Genomic DNA, 21,596 nt, shown 5'->3' on the forward strand with positions numbered 1-21,596 from the left:
AAACTGCACAAAGATTTGGAGCTTTGTAAAAAAGCCATCATCTTCATGGCGCAAAACATCTCTAAGGTGCCCAAAGGAGGTAAGGAAGTTAACATCGGCACTGACAAAATCATGGGGAATCCACCAATCAACAGCCTCCCAGGTATGAAATCAATAACATTATTCCTCCAAAGAAAAGGGATATATAAATTAAACCAAATTTCTCAATGGGATGTTGTATCCCATGCTTGGATGCAATGGACTTTTCCTCCCATTCCTCAACGTCTCAAAGGCAACTTTGGTAACTTCTGTAATCATCTGCACAACATCGCTCCCACCTTTAAAGATGACAAGGACGGTTTTAGATGGGATCCTACAGGCACTAGTTACACAATAAAAGTAGGGTATGAATATTTGAACAGCAAGGAACACCCAGTGCCAACATGGATACACTGGAAAACTGTTTGGAAAGCAGAAGCTATACCTAAGGTTAAATTCTTCATGTGGACTCTTTTGAAAGGAAAAACTCTTACGGCTGAGAATCTTAAAAAAAGAGGCATAGCGGGACCTTCCAGATGTCCTAATTGTCAAGATGCAGAGGAGTCTATTCAGCATCTTTTTATTTCATGCCCTTTCGCAGTCTCTTGCTGGAGTGGCATCAATCCTTCCGTGACCTTCTTCTGGAATTCTTAGCATTCTATCGGAGAAGCTATAAACAACTGGAAAAGAAGTTACCCCTGGTAATCCATGAAACACAACCCTGCCAAGAGGGTGTGGGATGCTCTCCCTTTTGCTATTCTTTGGAGGATATGGATTGCCCGGAACAACATGATATTTAGAAATAAAGAGACTTCTATCAGGCATCTCTGTATTAAGGCAAAAAATCTAGCGGTTGAAACAATCGCCTCTAAACTCACAAAAAAAATCGACATATCCAGCCTATGGGTCGAGGAAAAAGATTTCATAGGAAATCTAACAGAAAAGATAAGTATCCCATTGACAGTGAACACATGCAGCAATCCAGGCAAGGCTAACAGGACCAGATGGAAAATTCGTTCAAAGCAGACCGACTTCGACAACTGACTCCGCTCAAGTAGCATTCACTCCTTGTTCTTTGACGGTGCCTCTAAATCTAACCCAGGCGCTGCGGGAGCAGGGGGCATTATCTTCAACCCCTTTGGCGAGCCCTTAGTCTCTTTTGAATGGGGTTTGGGGACCCTCTCCAACAATAGAGCTAAGGCCCTGGCCCTCTACCAAGGCATTCTTCAGCTACAGACACAGGGAATCAAAAAAGCTCTCATCTTCAGTGATTCTGCTATCATTATCAACTTAATGAATAGCCAGCGAAAAGCTTCTAATATTTTCTTGCAACAAATCATCAATAGATGCAAAGTTCTGATTAATCATGATACGGAATTCCAATTCTATCACATCCTCCGAACCATCAATAGAGAGGCAGACAAAAGGGCCAACCATGCTTGCTCTCGACCCAAAGGAAGCCTGTTCTGTAACAATGAAGATTCGTTTCAGTTCCTCCCATGATCTTCATGAATTATTTAAACTATTTATGTCATATGATCTGCGCTACTGTCAAAGCGTACTCCGGCGAAATTTCCAGTAATCCTGAGGCCCTCTGTTGCAATCTTCAGATAATAACCTCATATCTTATAGCAAATATTGTTGTATCTCCTAAATATTACTTCTCCTTTGAACTCTGTGATCGACCTAGATTCCTCCACGTGATCTGGCTCGCTTTGGGCCTTTGCCCGCCGGCTATATATCATGGGAATCTCCCCTCTCATCTGCAAGTGCCCCTCTTCTTGCTCTTTTCTCCCCTCGATCTCGCTCCCTTTATTAGCAGTTATTTTTTGACCTCCAATGCTGTGATAGCTCCATTGATCAGGCGCCCTTCTGCCCGATTTTCCCTTTCTAGGTTATCAAGCTCCTCCAGATCGCCTCAGCGCAATCCACCCTTATCTCACCTTGCCTCCTATCGCATAGCTTTAGAATCTGTCTCAATTCCTGGAAATTTCCTCAGCTCTGCTTTCAAATATCCGAGAACCCCTTCTGCTCTTTCCCCTGCCTCTCAACTCATCATATTGGTTATCAGTCTCGTCAATACAGTCTGTGGGGGCCTTCATCCAGAATCGTTCCAAATCCGATTTGAAGTTTTTTGGATGGATCACAGTGAAGATTGCCTCCATTGTCGTGACCTGCAGGCAGAACTAGAGCAAGTTAGAGCTCATCAGCGCCTCTTGGATGAAGAAATCGAAGCTGCTTCCAGAATCATTTCAGCAAAATATGAAGCCGACATTACCCTTTTCCTTCATCGCATCTCCTCTCTGCAGGAGCAATTCATCTCTCTCAAAAACACTTGTGCACACATTCAGGAATCTGTTGACATTCTCAGGTATATGATGGACAAGATCAACGCCCCAAGTACCAGCTCCTCTAGCATAAAAATCGCAGAAGCTGACAGCCACCCGGAGAACTCCACTGCTCGACAAATCAGTCACATAAGCATAGATTAGATGTTTTGTAAAGTTAGTCTGTTACTGCTCCAGTTTGTCCGAATTTACACTTGTGTTAGAGTCTTTCAAGTAGATTATGGAAACATTTCAGCGGAATCCTTCAATGTAATTCAGATGCAAGCTCATCCTATGAGCTCTTCTCCTGTATTGCTGGAGCTTAGTCTCCCCTTCTTTTTTTGAATACATACAGCACCCGAATTTGTGAAAAAAACAAAAAAAAACAAAATCGAAAGGAAATTGAAAAAATCAAATTTACATCTAAATTTGAAACTAAATTTCCCAATTATAACTAAATTTCCTATTTTTTTACAATGTAGAAATTATTGTTTTTAATTTTTTTTATAAAAATTATATTTTATTTTTGCTAATTTATCCTACTATAAAAATATTACCCTATTATAAACACTAAATTCTCCAAACATTAAATGATCCCTGCATTATTTCAATTTTCAAATTTTCACCAAGGCCTGCGTTATTTTCAGTGTTCACAGAGGCAGTTGTGCAGGTGCAAACTTGTATTGTCCCGAACCTAAGACTACTGTTTGTTGCAGATGCAGGGTTAATTAATCATCTCTTTCAAATAATCGTTACATAGTTCATACTAAATAGTATTAGGTACCTGCCAAATGTCAGTCAGCTGTATTGGCCAAAAAAATAAGTAAATAGCTGATTTGGTTTGGTACGGATAAATCGTTGGATTCCAATTCGATTGATTTGGATTTCGATTTGGATACGGTACACTCCATATTAGGTCCACAATCTTAGTTTCACGGATTAATATATTAAGACCATCGTAGATTTCTAATCATAATTAAAGATTTTAGCTTCCTATTTACGGTTCAAAACCCTTTTCGGATCTAGGAAATGGCATAAGGTTATGGTTAATAAATGATAACGAAGGATGTTATTTTATGCACTAAGAATTTTACAAAGGTTATGGTTAATAAATGATAACGAAGGATGTTATTTTATGCACTAAGAATTTTACAAGTAATATATGCTGTAATTATGTATTCATAAAAAAATAAAGTAATATAAATTTATAGATTTATCAAATTTAAACAAATATATTTTAATAAGTAAAAATATTGCATGAATTATATTAGTGAAGAAATTTTCAGGGTTTTTAATGAAATATTAACAAATTTATGATTTATAATTTATATGGTAATTATGTGTTTATAAAATAAAGTAATGTAAATTTGTAGATTTATCAAATTTAAACAAATATATTTTAATAAGTAGAAATATTGCATGAATTATATTAGTGAATGGAATTTTGTTTTTAAAGTGGATTTTTTGATTGAGATTTTGAATAAGTATTAAACTACACATATTAACATTTTATATTATTTTGAGTAAGTATTAAATTACACAGATTAACATTTTGTATTATGAAGAAATTTTTAGGGTTTTTAATGAAATATTTACAAATTTATGATTTATAATTTATATGGTAATTATGTGTTTATAAAATAAAGTAATGTAAATTTGTAGATTTATCAAATTTAAACAAATATATTTTAACAAGTAGAAACATTGCCTGAATTATATTAGTGAATGGAATTTGGTTTTTAAAGTGGATGTTTTTGAGTGAGATTTTGAATAAGTATTATACACATATTAACATTTTATATTATTTTGAGTAAGTATTAAATTACACAGATTAACATTTTGTATTATACAAAACAATAAATGTTGTTACTATAAATTATAAATTAGAAGTAGATTTGGTTTGATAAATGAGTAATTAGAAATTGATAATATAAGTGTATATTTTTAAAGAATGTTTGCACACACTTAATATATCATTTCATTATGAACATAAAATACTTGATAATGTGGAATTTATTTGGTTCATTGTAATGTAGAATTTCTTGGAAATTCAATCTATATTAAGTGTCATATAATTTATGGTGTAGGTGGATGAATGCATCAATACAAAAAAATCTTAAAACCTACTATCCTATTGCTATTCTAAATATAAAAAACTCTTAAAACCTACTATCCTACTTGCTATTCTAAATATAAAACTAAGTTAATTGGTCAAATATATAATTTTATTTGCAATATTTATAATTGAAACAATTTTAAAAGAGCTTTTGTTGTTTTCAACATTATAGTTTTACATTTAAATGATTTAGAATAATGAAATAAGAAATATATTGCCTAATTTTTTCGGCATTGAATTTTAAATAATACCAAATCGAATTCGAATTCAAACTCGAACTCGAGTACTATGTTTTGGGATCGAATATTACTCATCGGGATGTATTAAATCTGGCTAGAGGAGGCGAAGTGATTGTTTCTTCTGGTGCCATAGGGAGTCCCCAGCTCCTACTTTTGAGTGGAATCAGGCCCTCTTGACCACTTGGCATCTTTGAGGATTCCTGTGGTCCTCGACCTACCTGGTGTTGGACAATGCCGAGAAATGGTATGACCATGATCTCTCCTCAACCTCTTGAGTATTCTCTGATTCAAGTCGTTGGAATACTTCGAGAAAGATTTATCGAAGCATGTAGTGTTCCAATTGCCGATCCGTTTTATGAACATGGCCGACTTCTAGAAAATGATATTGGAACCAACACAACAGATTTTGGGCATGCGGATTATGCGTGACAGGAAAAACAAAAGGTTGTGGTTGCCACAAGAAAAATATATCAAGAAGATGCTTGACAGGTTTAATATGAAGGATGCCAAGCGAGTTGGTACACCCCTTGCAGCCCACTTCAAGCTGAGTACTGAATTATGTCCTAGTGATGACAAGGAGAAAGAAGAGATGAGCAAGATTCCTTATGCTTCAACAGTTGGCAGCTTGATGTATGCCATGGTATGCACACGACCAGACATTGCATATTCAGTGGGAGTAGTAAGTAAGTTCCTTGCCAATCCAGGAAAACAACATTGGCAAGTAGTAAAATGGATTTTGAGGTATCTCAAGGGTACTAGTAATTATTGTTTATGTTTTGATCATGATGAGACTGTGCTTGAAGGATTTATAGATGCATATATGGCTGGAGATATGGACACCAAAAATTCCATTACAGGTTATTTGTATACATTTGTAGGTGCAGCAGTATCTTGGGTGTCAATGCTACAAAGAATAGTAGCCCTCTCTACAACAGAAGCCAAGGTTCAGGCCTGTTACATAATGCAGAGTGATTTCTGTTCTCCAGTGATTGTTTTATATATTCCGTTGTTTCTGATTGAGTAATATTGTTGTTTCTCCATTTGTTTGTCTCTAAAATTATTCTTTGCTATTGCCATCTAAGTCTCTGAGTATAAATCTGTTGTGTGTTATGTATGCTCTGAACTAACAACTGGTATCAGAGCTAGGGTCGAATATCCACTATGCAAGCCGCTTAGTGCCATCGCCTTACTCTAGCAAGAAATAAAAAGGTCGTGGGCATATGGTGAAACGTGCCATGAAGCCTAAAACGTGAAGTGCATAAGTGCTTTACGTGGAGTTCATAATTTTTTTTCATCAACCTTGCACATATATGTCAAGTTTTTTTTTTCAAACCAACATATGTATGTGTGAAATGTGAAAAGGTTAAAACATTATATATGTTTTTTATATTTATATAATTATATGTTGGAATTTTGAAAAGTATATTTTAAAAAGGAGCAGGAATTTTGAAAAGGGTATTTTAAAAGGAGGAAGGTCATTATTACTAAATTTTAAAGAGTAATAATTAAATTTTTATTTTTAAGTGGAGTTTTTGTTTTTGGGCATCAATATATTGAAAATGGAGACAACAGTTACAGATATGGAGAAGTTGAGCAGGGCTAATTTTTCCCTATGTAAATCACAGATGGAGGATATACTGATTTTGAAGGATTAATATTTGTCGATTGAGGGCACAACAAAGAAACAATCATCGATGACAAATGAAGAATGGAATAAGCTAGATAGAAAGGTGATTGCAACAATCCGCCAAGATCTAGCGAAGAATGTGTATTTCAATGTGTCTGGAGAAAAGACGGCTGAAGGATTATGGAAGAAGCTCCGTGATCTATATGAGAAGAACACAGCATTAAACAAAGTGTTCTTGATGAAGAAGCTTTATAATCTCAAAATGAAGGAGGGTGCTTGAGTTGCTGAGCACTTGAATGCATTTAATATTATTACTAATCAACTTGCCTATGTTAAAATCATTTTAGATGATGAAATTAGAGCCATTTTGCTAATGTGTTCTATGCCAAACAGTTAGGAAAATTTAATTGTAGCTATGAGCACTTCAGCAACTGCAGGGACCCTAAAGTTTGATGATGTCAGCAGCAATTTAATGAATGAGAAGCTGCGATGCAAGTCAATTGCGGAAAACCAGGGAGGAGAAGCTCTAGCTCTAGTTGATCGTGGTAGGAGAATGGATCGAAGCCAGCAAGGGCGATCAAGATCGAGAGGCCGATCAAAATCAAGGAGAGGAAGGATCATCTGCTTTCATTGTGGCAAACTCGGGCACATGAAGAAAGAATGTCAATTTTGGAAGAAAGAACAAAATGATCAGAGACCGTCCAGTACAAATCACAAGTCATCCAGCACAAATGAAGGTGAGACTACTATTGTAGCCACAGATGGTGATGTGTCATTTACTGTTTCAGTAGAGGATGCATGTGCATATACATCTAGCAGTAGCTTTGATTGGATCCTTGACTCTGGGGCATCTCACCATGTAACCCCATGCAAATATAGTTTTGTTTCATATAATCCTGGTGATTATGGTAGAGTGCATTTGGGGAATAATCATTTTTGCAGTATTGTTGGAGTGGGAGATGTCCAGATCAAGATGAAAGATGGACAAGATATATTGTTGAAATAGGTCAGGCATGTACCAGAAATGCGCATTAGTTTAATCTCTATGGGACGACTGGATGATGAAGGTTTCAGGCCAGGATATAACTCCTTAAAACAAAAACTCTCTATATTATTCATTCAGGTTGTTCATTATTATATACAAGAGGGAGTGACTATTCGGTTCATCTCCCGACTCTCTGTCTTCTCTATTATTTATTTACATTAATTACAGCTATTCACCCAATCCTTAAGATTAGGTGTCAACATTCCCCCCCTTAATCTGGAGGAATATTGGTGAGTCCAAGCATCTCTCTAAATTTTTCAAGCTTTTCTCTTCCAAGTGCTTTGGTGAAGATGTCTGCAATTTGCTCATTAGTGGAACAATGGTGGAGATGGATTGTTTTGGCCTCAACATGATTTGGAATCAGATGATATTTAGTATTGATATGCTTTTTTTGGTCATGGAACTTTGGTTTCTTGGCCAATTTTATTGCAGATGTATTGTCAACCATGATTGGGGTTGATTGCACTTGTTTTACCTGTAAGTCTTCAAGAATTTTCCTGAGCCACACAATTTCTTTTGTTGCTTCAGCTGCTGCCATGTATTCTGCCTCTATTGTGGAATTTGTTGGAACTGATTGTTTGCATGATCTCCAGGAGACAACTTTTGATCCAAGACTCATATCATAACCTGAAGTAGATACCCCAGTATCTTTGTCTCCATCGAAGTCTAAATCAGAGTATCCAATCAAGCTGAAGTCGCCCACCTGTGTATACTTAATTCCAAAGTCTTGAGTTCCCTTCAAGTACCTTAGAACTCTTTTTGCAATAGACCAATGTCCCTCACAAGGTTTTTGCATAAACCTGGAGAGGATTCCAATAGCAAATGAAATGTCTGGTCTAGTAGTAGTCAGGTAGTTGAGACTTTTTACAAGCTATCTATACTTTGTTGCATCCTCAAATTCTTTTCCTTCAATGGATGTGAGCTTTAAGTTTTGTTCCGTTGGAGTAGTCAGAGGATTGCATTCAGTCATGCCAAACATGTTCAACAGATCTCCAGTGTACTTATTTTGAGAAAGGAATATGGACTTCGGATGTTGAGTTACTTCAATACCAAGATAGTAATGAACATAGCCCAAATCAGTCATTTCAAAACCTTTCTTTAATTCCTTCTTTATGGATGCAATGTAGCTTTCATTGTTCCCTGTCATCAAAATATCATCTACATATATCACAAGATATAAAACTGTTTTGCCAACCTTCTTTACAAACAAAGTTGCATCATCAAGATCATAATGTTTAAAATTGAGTTTCAAAAGATGCTCAGTTAATTTTTCATACCAGGCTCGCGGTGCTTGTTTGAGGCCATACAAGGATTTTACAAGTTTGGGTACTTTATGTTAATGTCCTTTCACAGAAAATCCTTCAGGTTGGGACATAAAAACATTCTCTTTTAGATATCCATTCAAGAAAGCAGTTTTTACATCCATTTGATGGAATTTCCAACCGTTCTAAGCTGCTATGGCAAAGAGTGTCCGGATGGTAGCCCATTTTGCTGTGGGGGAAAAAGTCTCCTCATAATTGACCCCTTCCTTCTGTGCAAAACCTTTTGCCACAAGTCTGGCTTTGTGCTTGTCAAGTGAGCCATAAGCTTTATACTTGTTCTTGTAGACCCACTTGCAGCCAATTGGTTTGGTTCCTAATGGAGGATCAACCAGCTTCCAAGTGCCATTCTTTATCAGGGCATCATACTCCTTTTGCATTGCTTCTTTCCATTCATCATGAGAAGAAACTTCTTTGAAGGAAGTTGGTTCAAAATCTATAGACAAATTCAATTCATAATCATAACAAACATCCATATCAATAGGTGAATCCGAGTCACCTACATTACCTCCATTTTGCAAGTTTGCATTTCTAGTTCCTGTCTTTCCAACCTCATCAGGATGAACACTTTCAAGTGTCTTTGTCAGCCACTTTGGGGAACCTTTCTCAGATGGTCCAGGCTGCTCCGTTGACTGGGACTAAATCAAGATTGAGTCTCCCAATTCTGTCAATCACATCACTCAAAGTATCATCTGTTGTTGGAGTTTCATGCAGGGGAGAGAGTGCTTCAGAAGAAGATTCCACAGGTTGATCTAATATACGAATCCCCCCTTCAAGATGTGGAATATGATTATCAAATTCTTGAAATTATTTTGCATTTGTGAATTTTTCCAAGTGATCAAGTTGCCTTTCAACAACATTGTCAATTTTGGATGATTCAAGAAAAATTACATCTCTAGAGACAACAAACTTTTTGTTGACTTCATCATAGAGACGGTATGCTTTGGAGGTGTTTGAATACCCCAGGAAGATACACTTATGACTTCTTGCACCAAGTTTTTTTCTATGTACCTTTGGTATCAAGGCATAACAGGTGGAACCAAAGACCCTGAGATGCTTTACCAAAGGAATGTGCCCATACCACATTTCATAAGTAGTCTTATTTCTAATAGCATTAGATGGACATCTATTCTTTATATATGTAGCACATAGAACAGTGTCAACCCAAAACATTACTTTTCAATTTTTGAAGAAGAGCATGGAGCATACCATATTTAAGATTGTCCTATTCATTCTTTCAGCTCCCCCATTCTGTTGGGGATTATAAGGGACAGTTGTTTGATGTTTGATCCCATGTTGGCAAAGATAGTTTTCAAATTCATTTGAAGTGTATTCTTTTTCATTATCAGTGTGAATAGAGCCAATATGAGATTGTGCATCATTTTCAATCCATGCATGAAAGTTCTTGAATGTTTGAAAAGCATTAGATTTGTTCTTCAATAAATATACCCGACACATTCTGGTGTAGTCATCAATAAATGTCATCATATATTTATTTCCATTTGCAGAAGAGATAGGCATTAGACCACATAAATCTGAATGAATGAGTTCAAGTTTTCTATGTGCTCTGGAATGTGAATCATGAAAGGGTTGTTTGCTATGCTTTCCTAGAATACAAGCATCACATTGCTTAAGCTTCCTAGGAATTGTAGGCAATCCAGCAACACCATTTTTCTTTAATAAGTGAAGGTTGTCATAGTTCAAATGTCCAAATATAGCATGCCATAATAGACTTGATGGAAGTGTACCTTCTTCATAATTAGAGTTGTATGAGAAATGTTGTGCATGAGCAGAGGTACCCTGCAGCTTGAGAAGCCTTTCTTCTTCTATCCCCCTCATGACAAGTGAGTGGTCAGATGCTTTTCTCACCTCAAGCTTGCCATAAAACATATGAATGGAGTGACCTTGCTAGCGGATGTGGACTAAGGACAGCAAGTTTCTCCTCAACTGTGGGAGATATAGAACATGATGCAAAAGAAAGTCTAGAAGACCAGGCAATTTAAGCCCGATTGTGCCAATCCCTGATGGCTTGAGTTTTGATTGGTCTACAAAGTAAACTACTCCATCAACATTATCAGTGAATTCTTCAAACAAATATTTTCTATGAGTCATGTGGCAAGTTGCTCCTGAGTCAAGCAACCAATCATTTTTCCAGGAAGTAAGTGAAGCATTAAACAAGTCTTCATTTACTCCAATATTACATTATGCCACGACATAATGAGCTAATTCAAGTGCTTTACCTTTGTCTGTGTCATTAGTTTTACCTTTGGTTGGTTTCTTTGCTGCTCAATTTTATCCCAAGGTATCTTGCATGTGGAGGCATCATGTGATCCATTTCTTTTACAGTGTATGCAATACAAATCTGAATTTTCTCCTTGAGAGTGTCTGCCCCCCTGCCTCTGAAATATCTTCCTCTGCCTCTTCGACCACCTCTTCCTCTGGAAGAGTCTTGGGCAAGACTCTTTTCTTTATGAGCAAGGCACATAGCCTCTTCAGAAGATTCAAGGGTTGTTTTCTTTCCAAAAGCTTTCTCTCTTTTAGCAAATTTTTTCACAAGGGAGTCAAAGGTAATATCTTTGAGATTTCCATTTGCTTGCAATGACTCAAGATAATTAGAGTAAATAGGATAAAGTGCCTTGAGAAAAGAAATCAGAGGGATATCCATTTCAACATTAGTGACTTTGATATCATGCATTATTGATTTTACTTCGGATGCCAGAGCAAGAGGATCATTATTTTGTAATTCAAGGGTGAAGAGTTTAATCATGAGTTGAACAATTTCAAGTGCAGAGTGTGAGTCATAGAGTTCCTTCAGCTTTTGTAATGCTTCAAATGCAGTTGAAAATGGTTTGATGTGTTGACTCACCTCTTCACTTACAGATGCAGCAATCAATGCATATGCTTTGCTGTTTTTATTCTCCCAAATGGCGAGCTCTTTGTCAGAGGTAGGTTGAACTGGGTTTTTGTCTTCTTCTCTAGCACACACTCCTTTCCATAGCTCATTAAAAATAAGAGTGTGTTGGAGTTTCCTCAACCATTCAGGATAATTCTCTTTTCTGGTGAGAGTTATTCCCACAATAGATATGATTGAATGCATATCAAACAACGTAATACTTTCAGCATTCAACGTTCACCCGAATACCAGAGTCAGAGTCTGACTGTAACTGTCTATGGCAGAAATGAACAGTGGATGATGAGCGGCGGGTAAGCGGAGGATGAGTGGCGGATGAGCAGAGAAATAATGCGGAGGAGGATCGTTGATGGTAGAAGATCAACGATTATCAGAGGCAAAGAATTCCAACCGTTAATGGTTATCGAAGGGTGGTTTTAAGGTGATGAGCGGAATATCAGACGGACGCAAGGCGATAAGTGGTTTAGAGAAGGGAGCGCTTGATTCCAAAGAGCAATGAACACGTGGCTCTGAGGAGAGAGAAGAAACCACTTCTATCGGACGGGAAAAGGTCGAGCATGTTGGCTGTGCAATATTGATGTGGGCCATTAGATCTGAGGTCAAGAGATCTACGGTCGAGGTTGATCGGGAGGAGAGAGAAAAAGGTGCGCACATCGGGTGGGTAACCACTATGAAACTTATGCGCCCGATATCATCGTCAGCCGTTGGATCTGAGGGTGGAGATCAATGGTCGAGAATGAGCCCGTAAAACCTCGGGAACTGTGTCCGAGTGGGGTCCGGTAAGTGCGTCAAGCGATAGGAAAAACGATGAATCGGTGAATATATCAAACGATGGTGAAATACGGTGAATATGGTAAATATATATAAACAATTACATGTTGTTCTTCAAACGAAAGGGCAGCAACAGAGAAAAATCAAGCTATTACAACACTATTCAACACAGTAGCAACGTATTAGAATTCAAACGATGAGCATTCACAGAGATCTAACAAAGATGTCAACCTGCAAAAGATGTAAAACAGAGAGTGAAGGAGTTAAAAATTTAAAAGGAAGTCCAAAAATGGCACCTGCTCTGATACCATGTCAGGCCAAGATATAACTCTTTAAAACAAAAACTCTCTATATTATTCATTCAGGTTGTTCATTATTATATACAAGAGGGAGTGATTGTTCGGTTCATCTCCAGACTCTTTGTCTTTTCTATTATTTATTTTACATTAATTACAGTTGTTCACCTAATCCTTAAGATTATGTGTCAATAGAAGGCTATTCCACAAGCTTTGGAAAAGGAGGCTAGAAAATTAGCAAAGGAGCATTGGTCATGGCCAAAGGACCCAAGGCAAGAACATTATACACATTGAAGACACTGATAGGAAAATCATATTTGGCTTTTGTCACAAAAGAAATAAATTTAGCAGATCTGTGGCATAAACGTTTGGGTCACATGAGAGAGAAGGGCTTAAAAATCCTTGTTGGTAAAAAATTATTTCCAGGTTTGAAATCCTACAATCTTGATCTTTGTTGGCATTGTATATATGGTATACAAAGAAAGGTTTCATTCCTTAGAGGTGGCCATGACAGAAAGAAAAATGTGTTAGAATTGGTACACTCAAATGTGTTTGGGCCTATTAACATCAAATCATTAGGAGGAGCATCATATTTTGTAACATTTATAGATGATGCATCCAGGAAGGTTTGGGCATATCCTATGAAAAATAAAAGTGAAGTGTTTGGAATATTTCAAAAAGTCCATGTTGCTGTTGAAAGAGAGACTAACAAATTGCTGAAGTGTTTAAGAACAAATAATGGTGGAGAATATTGCTCAAATGCATTTAAGGAATATTGTAACAGGTTTGGCATAAAGCATGAGAAGACTGTGCCTGGTACTCCTCAACAGAATGGTGTCGCAGAAAGGATGAATCACACCATTATGTAAAAGATGTGAAGTATGTTTTCCAATTGTGGTTTGGAGAAGAATTTTTGGGCTAAAGCAGTCAGGACTGCTTGCTACCTCATAAATAGATCTCCAACTACAGCCTTGGATGGCGATATCCCTGAAGAAGTTTGGACTGGTAAGAAGTTGAATTATTCTCATTTGAAAATCTTTGGATGCGAAGTATTTGTACATATTCCCAAAGAAAATAGAACTAAGCTAGATGATAAATCTATGAAATGCATTTTTTTTGGATATGCGGATGAAGATTTTGGTTATCGTCTATGGGATCTAGTCAAACATAAAATTATTAGAAGCAGGGATGTTATATTTAATGAGTCAGAAATGTTCAAGAGGACTGTAGGTGAGTTGGAGGTCAAGAAGGTTATTGACAGGTTTGAAGAGCAGCAGGAAAACATCCCACCAATATAAGAAAATGAACAGCAAATTCAGGAGCATGAATAACAACAAGTGGAAAATGATGAACAACAAGAAGAAGGAATCTTGCAGGAACCTTTACAGGAGATTCAACCTGATAATACACCACCACAGTTGGTTTGCAGATCTTCTAGGCCTCATAAGCCTTCACAAAGGTATCCTCCTTCAAACTATATTTTGTTGACTGATGAAGGTGAGCCCTCCTTCAAACGACACTCAGCCTGGTAGCTAGCCCTACCAGGTCAGGAGACGGCTCTCTCTGGGTCTATCTCAGCAAATTATAATCGCTAAAGGCTTGAGATGAATGATTTAACTACTGATCTTAGGCTAGGTATATGTGTGCAAGAGTTTGATTGAATAAAATGATGATGCAGATTTTGGGTGCAGGGAATGAGGTTCAGTCTTGCAGAGATCTCAATGGGGCAAGGTAGGCAATTGTTTTTGGCACTTCAATTTAAATGAGATGGAAGGATTAGACATGTGAGGAGCTGAAGAGGGCAAGGAAAGTCACGGATCCTCTCCAAATAGCTAAAAACATCAAGAAACTAAAGCAAAGCTCAAGTAGAGCACTGCAATTTCAATGGATTCTACTTACACTCTTGTTTGATTTAGCTAAGAAGAAACAAGATAGACAATGGCATTCATAACACATAAGTAAATTCATAATTACAAAAGAAATCATTGTAGCAAGACCAATTGCCACATGGATCCCAAAGAGTGCTGCAAACCCTGGTCTCAATTCCTTAGCCAAAATGCTGATATGAGTGTACAATGAAGCTCAAGGCTTTCTCAAAAGTCCAACCATGCTAATGACTGAAAAACCACATAATATAGACAAACCATAGATCATCCTAGCCTCTAGGGGTCGAGCTCACATGTTTAGGATCTGTTCCAACTAATTCAAAACTAGGAACTAGAAATCAGGCAGTGGAACAGCATGCCTTTAGAAACTAGGGAACTGATCCGTTCAATTTCAAACAACTTTTTAACAGATGAATCTACCTTGCTAAGTGAAAATTTGACATATTTACATCATGATCCATCAATGTACATGAAATTAAATCACAATTTTGACATTAAGAGAGTGAAAAAGTCAAAGTAGCCAAAACTGGGTGAAAAACAGAGCAATACTTGGTCAAACTGGCAATTTTTCCTCTATGCGTCGCACCTGATTCTCTATGCGTAGCGCCTGTTTGGACCCATTTTTGGAGGCCTTCCTGATGTCCAAATTAGCTCCAAGTGTGCTTGTTGGAAAGGTCTGCCTGTCTACTTTCCAACCCAAGTGGAATTTGTCAATTTTACCTTCATTTGCCCTGTCAAAAATCAAATCTCCCAAGACTGCTTCCTGTGTGTCAAAATAGGGGCAAAAGGTCATTTTTTGAGTGTTTTTTACCTTTTTAGGGCTCAAAACCTGCTCAAATTTCTTGGCCATAAGTAGGCAAACCTAATTTTCCATGCCAAGTCCAAAAATGCTGAGTTTTTGTGATTTGGAGCCTCCTAGCAAAAGCGAGCGCCACGTGGCACAGTGCATAGAGCATAAATTTCTATGTTTTGTGCCAAAATTCTCCAAAATGCAAAAAGTGCCCCAATTTTTTTGAAATTTGGGCTAAGTCTTCTCCATCAAACATTGTGCTGGGCCAAGGAAGCCTCGGCCAATATCTGAAGTTGATCATGCTTCTTTTGCCTCTTTGATCTCTTCTTCAATTTGGCCTTCAAGCTCCTGATTCTAGCTTGGCACACCATATTCTTTGACAAATAATGATATGCCATGTTTCTCAACATATTCTTCTCATTGATGGCTTTCTCCAACAACCTCTCTAAGTGGATGTTGGCCCTCTCAAGCCAAGACTCCCGATTGGCATTGATCTCTTGCTCGAGTGAAGTGACTCCACTTGTGTAAAAATGAGGAATTCGGGGGATCTCAGTGATGGGAAGTGTTTAATAAGGTACATTAAGGATAGGGGAATGTGTATGAACATCCAGATACAAGTTTTGCTAATGATTTGACCATCCAAGAGAAATTACCTTCAAAACCCTAGGAGAGGGAAATGAACTTTACCTAGGCGCAACTAAAGCATGAACAAGGTGTAAAATGACCTAGTGGAACTTGACATGATAATGAAAACCCTCCGAATGATGGTACACTCAGCTGAATGGTGACATGGACCGACATTTGAACAACTTTGACAGGAGTAAAAGCAAACCCTAGACCTAATGCCTAGTGACCAAATTTTGCTTGAATACTCACTGAAATGACAAAATTTGACCTTGACACCTTAAAATCATTTTGTAAGAGCATGTTTGATCATTGGAGGAACGTTGCAAAGACTGACACTAACATGGCTGTCACAAGAAAAATATATCAATAAGATGCTTGACAGGTTTAATATGAAGGATGCCAAGCTAGTTGGTACACCCCTTGCAGCCCACTTCAAGCTGAGTACTGAATTATGTCCTAGTGATGACAAGGAAAAAGAAGAGATGAGCAAGATTCCTTACACTTCAGCAGTTGGTAGCTTGATGTATGCCATGGTATGCACACAACCAAACATTGCATATTCAGTGGGAGTAGTGAGTAGGTTCTTTGCCAATCCAGGCAAATAACATTGGCAAGCAGTAAAATGGATTTTGAGGTATCTCAAGGGTACTAGTCATTAGTGTTTATGTTTCGGTCATGATGAGATTGTGCTTGAAGGATTTACAGATGCGGATATGGCTAGAGATATGGATATCAGAAAGTCCACTACAAGTTATTTGTATACATTTGTAGGTGCAACAGTATCTTGGGTGTTAAGGCTACAAAGAATAGTAGCCCTCTCTACAACAGAAGCCAAGGTCTAGCCTTGTTACGTAATGCAAAGTGATTTCTATTCTCTAGTGATTGTTTTATCTATTCCGCTGTTTCTAACTGAGTAATCTTGTTGTTTCTCCATTTGTCTGTCTCTGAAATTATTCTTTGCTATTGCCATCTAAGTCTCTGAGTATAAATCTGTTGTGTGTTATGTATGCTCTGAACTAACAATAGGGAGTCCGCAGCTCCTACTTCTAAGTGGAATCACGACCTCCTAACCACTTGGCATCTTTGAGGATTCCTGTGGTCCTCGACCTACCTGGTGTTGGACAATGCCGAGAAATGGTATGACCATGATCTCTCCTCAGCGTCTTGAGTATTCTCTGATTCAAGTCATTGGAATACTTCGAGAAATCTTTATCAAAGCATGTAGTGTTCCAATTGCCGATCCATTTTATGAACATGGCCGACTTCTAGAAAATGACCCTGATTAACTTCGAGCGTACGAAATAGAGAGATCCCAAATTCATTCCACAGATATATCTATATGGGAAGCATAATTGAGAAGGTTGCAGACCCTTTTTCAAAGGGGGAGCTTCGTCTGAGGTCTATGGATGTTAGAGTAAATCTTTCTGTGAAGTTTAACTACTTTTCAAATCGGGTCGATCTCCAAAATTGTGTGAAGGCACTGTCAACCAGAAGCAGGGTTTTGAGAACAAAATCAATGAAGCCTTATACAATGCGAATTATTGGTCCTCAGCTCCCTGCAAATACAAGTGACAACAAGGCCATGGAAGCATTCTGCCGAGAGACTGTGGCCACACTATGGCACTATCATGGTGGTTGTCAAGTTGACACTGTTGTCAATGAGAAATACCAAGTTCTAGGGGTGGATTCGCTGCCGGTGATTGACGCGTCAACCTTCCATATGTTTCCATATGTCTCGAGAAACTAATCCCCAAGCTACAGTAATGATACTTGGAAGGTAAGTCGGTTAAGAGGAACATGAAAAATAACGTGAAGATGGATAATCGTGACGAAGGTTTTGAACGTAGAAAATCCATCTTTAGTGATAGAGTACTACACATATTTAGTGATATAATACTACCTAGGCCTTCATCTTTGTCAATGCTAAGATTCAAATCAAATGAAAGTTACAACCTCCCTTAAAAAGTCATAGCATGCCTGAACTCTGGTTATTACTCACCATCACAACACAAGCTTAGTTTCCCACTCTCGGGTGGCCATTTAAACACCAAGAAACAACTCCTCGCGCTCACCAAAATTATCAAAGAGTCACCTTTATGAAGCACCTCTTAGCTTCACCACCTTCAAAACTATACAAATAATTCTTATTAAAGGAAGCTGTAATCGAGGAAAGCTACTATGACAGACAACCTCAAAATAGACTATAATTTCATAGTTGACAAACCATGCAACCTTGAATAGCAATCACTCGATAAATATTCCAAAGAAATTAAGTAAAATTCACAATTCTAGGGGTAAGTATTTTCTAATTTTCTCTCCTTATTTTAACGAGTCTGTCATTTGCTTAAGTCGATCGATTTCTCTAAGTTCTATTTCTAATCATTGTCTTTATGCTAAGAGGGATATGGGCTTGCAGATTTTAAATGAAATATCAAAAATCTCTCAATAATATTCCCATCATCCTTTGGGAGCAATCGATTGATCCAAACTGCGAGCACAAACCGTTGGAATTTGAAAAGTCAGGCAACTATTCCATGGAGACATTTGAAATGGAAAATGGCTCTTCATTATTCAAATGGCTTCTATGGTCAATCACAAGAAAGAAAAGATGTCTCTTCACCACTCAAATGGGTTCTCTGCTAAAATCATCATATAAATTAAAGTTGGCTCTTCAGTACTATCAGCTCAAAGAAGCCTATTTCAATTTTTTTTATATATTTATATTGTCTTATTAAGAAAGCTTTGTAATAGAACATGTATTTTATCACAATTGAATTATAATTATTGTGATTTTTTTTTTTGTGATATACATATGAACATAGCATTACTTTTCATAAATCTTTTAAAATGAAACTTTATTTGTCAATATAAGATTTTAAAATAAAACTCTAATTTTTCAATAGAAATATTTATTCATCTTAAAAGTTTTCTTTCGGGAATAATCACATAGAAGCAATTTCGTTGACGCGTTTTGAACCCACCAGTGAGGTTCATCTTCAGGACTAGATGATGACTCAGATCCAGACTATGAAATAAATAGAGGTAGGAAGCTACTAACTAGCTGTTGGAAAAAAAACAGCTAGTTTGACTGAAACCATTTTTTTTAATTATATTATTTTATTTATATAAATATAGATAATATATAATTATATTAATAGTTTTTATATAATAATAATTTTATTATTATTATTATTATTATCTATATATAGATAATAATAATAATAATAAAATTATTATTATATAAAAACTATTAATATAATTATATATTATCTATATTTATATAAATAAAATAATATAATTTAATAAATTATATTAATTATATATAAACTATTAATATAATTATTAATATAATTATATATTATTTATATAAATATAGATAATATATAATTATATTAATAGTTTATATATATATATATATATATATCATCAGGGGATCAGGGCACGGATCCAACACCTGTTGATGCTTCAACCATCATCTCTGTTAAGATTAACGAGTTTTTTTTCAATTTCCAGGGCATCTTTGAATTTACAATAATGAAAATGGTCAGCCCTAGCTAAGACTTTAGCCTCTTCAATACAAATGTGATGATTAGTCTTCTCAGCATGTTCCACCAAGGCTGAGGAGCGAGACCTCCCATGCTTGATGTTGGCAGCATGTTCGCAAATCCTCTAATTTATAGATCGACCAGTTTCTCCAATGTAAGGAGTCCCACAAGAACAAGGAATAATATAAAGTCCTTTCATATCCTTAGGGTTAATCGGATTCATCATCTAGTCCTGAAGATGAACCTCACTGGTGGTTTCGAAACGCGTCGACGAAATTACTTGTATGTGATTATTCCCAAAAAAAACTTTTAAAATTTATATGAATCACAGAAATCTAAACTCTGAAATTTATTCATATTTACCCGAAGTTGGAAAATAAATTAACTCTATTGGATATTAAATCAACTTTACTGCAAGTATTTCATAACCATCTAAGAATTATTGTAGTGCTTTTTATATTCTTTGTTGAACAGAATATGCTTGGCTCGTCGTAAAGCATTCATTGTTGTGAACAAACTAGGATTTCGTATTTGCATAGTATAGTTATCACGCTTTATATATATATCGCTTTTTATATATATATATATATATAAAAGTTTTATAGTTATAAGAGTTTGAACTAAAAATTCATTAGTAGTTTTGAATACATAACATTATATTTAATACTTCTTTGCTTATACATAGAGAAGTTTAAATGAGAAACTTGATAAATATTAAACATCCAATAAATATTTTACAACTTTATAAAGATCAAACATCTTAGGGTTATATTGATACGATTAACTCCATCAAATAGATTAATACATTGAAAAGGTATGTCTATTTGTTTAGAAGATTAAAAGGCAGTCCAAATAAAAGATAATGAATGGGATTTTTTTAAAGATCCGTTTGCAGACTTTTTTTAAATTTATAAATATTTTAAATATTAAATTGATTATATATTTAAAATAAATTTAAATAATAAAATATTAGAATTTCATAAAAAGTTTGGATGAAAATTAATTAAAATACATTTTAAATATTAATAATAATAATTTTATCTTATCACTATATATATATAATTATAATTATAATTTTTTAAGAATAAAAAATAAAAGCTTTTTATATTTACATCACTTTGCACCACTTTGCATCTTTAAGTTTAGTCTTAGACTGAATAATAGTCAATCGTCAGAGTAGAAATTAATAATAATTTTAGGTTCAAAGTCACTTAATAATTAACATTACATTATTATTATTATTATTATTATTATTATTAACTACTTCCCTCTTGAAACCCATATCAGCAAGAAGATTTCTCAAGTTTTTAATGTTCATTTTCAGTTATAAGAATAGATGCAGGGGATTTGATTTTGTGACATGGAGTCACGAGTAGGCAATAAGTACAGGCTAAGGTTGGGGCGCAAAGTTCGCATCAATTCGTTTTGCAAGATCTACATAGGTTTTGCTCCGTTTCTTTTTTTTCTCATTTGAAGAGTCCCTGTTTCATTGACTTTATAACATTTGAATTTGTTTAGCGTTGTGGACTTTTAAGGGAATTATAGGGTTTAATATGAGACTTGGGAAATTTAATTGATTTTTAGGGTGATTTAGGGTGAATTACATGCACCAATGACAAATGAGGAAGTCATTATTAAAATGGTAAGTTCTTTTCGTCATCCATGATTTGATTTGATTCAATTCAATTAGCAATACATTGGAAAAAATATAATTAATGTTTTACTTAGTTTACAGTTTGATTCTCTGATTTGTGGCTTTGTTTTAATGTTTGCATGCGCATTGTTATTCTACCCAACTTTCCAATCCATACTATTTCTATGGTTACAGACAAAAGTCACTCTATTGATGTTGAAGCTGATGGCGTTCAAGAAATAAATTGCCATAGATCCCTTTAATTTTTTCATTGATTGGGACAATGATAGTTTAAATTATGTTGAACATCAACACTATAACTGGTCCTATCAGTCCTATCATTCAAAATTTAAGATGAGATGCAACAACGAAATACATACCTAAACCTCTAGGAATTACCTTGAAGCGAGTAAAATGTGCCAGCACATTTGTATTATTAGCCTAAA

The 21,596-nt window shown here is 36.0% G+C and overlaps 2 protein-coding genes across 2 annotated transcripts; both read left to right on the forward strand.

Annotated features, from left to right (window-relative positions):
- Positions 1-231: 231 nt before the first annotated feature.
- LOC149198792 (uncharacterized) lies at positions 232-672 on the forward strand. The gene has a single exon (XM_089400364.1). It carries the CDS (start codon positions 232-234, stop codon positions 670-672), a length of 441 nt encoding a protein of 146 aa, XP_089256490.1.
- A 16,639-nt stretch (positions 673-17,311) lies between these two features.
- On the forward strand, positions 17,312-17,719 carry LOC149198793 ((R)-mandelonitrile lyase 3-like). Its single transcript, XM_089400366.1, has one exon. The coding sequence runs from the start codon at positions 17,312-17,314 to the stop codon at positions 17,717-17,719; it is 408 nt and encodes a 135-aa protein (XP_089256492.1).
- Positions 17,720-21,596: the final 3,877 nt, after the last annotated feature.

The sequence above is a fragment of the Pinus tabuliformis genome, chromosome 2_1, assembly GCF_031772625.1.
Source record: "Pinus tabuliformis cultivar Carrire ecotype Pingquan chromosome 2_1, CPIR1, whole genome shotgun sequence".
Lineage (NCBI taxonomy): Eukaryota > Viridiplantae > Streptophyta > Pinopsida > Pinales > Pinaceae > Pinus > Pinus tabuliformis.

Bases quoted from the DNA above. Each gene is read 5' to 3' on its own strand.
- LOC149198792 (XM_089400364.1), top strand. From the start codon at position 232: ATGCAATGGACTTTTCCTCCCATTCCTCAACGTCTCAAAGGCAACTTT.
- LOC149198793 (XM_089400366.1), top strand. From the start codon at position 17,312: ATGGGAAGCATAATTGAGAAGGTTGCAGACCCTTTTTCAAAGGGGGAG.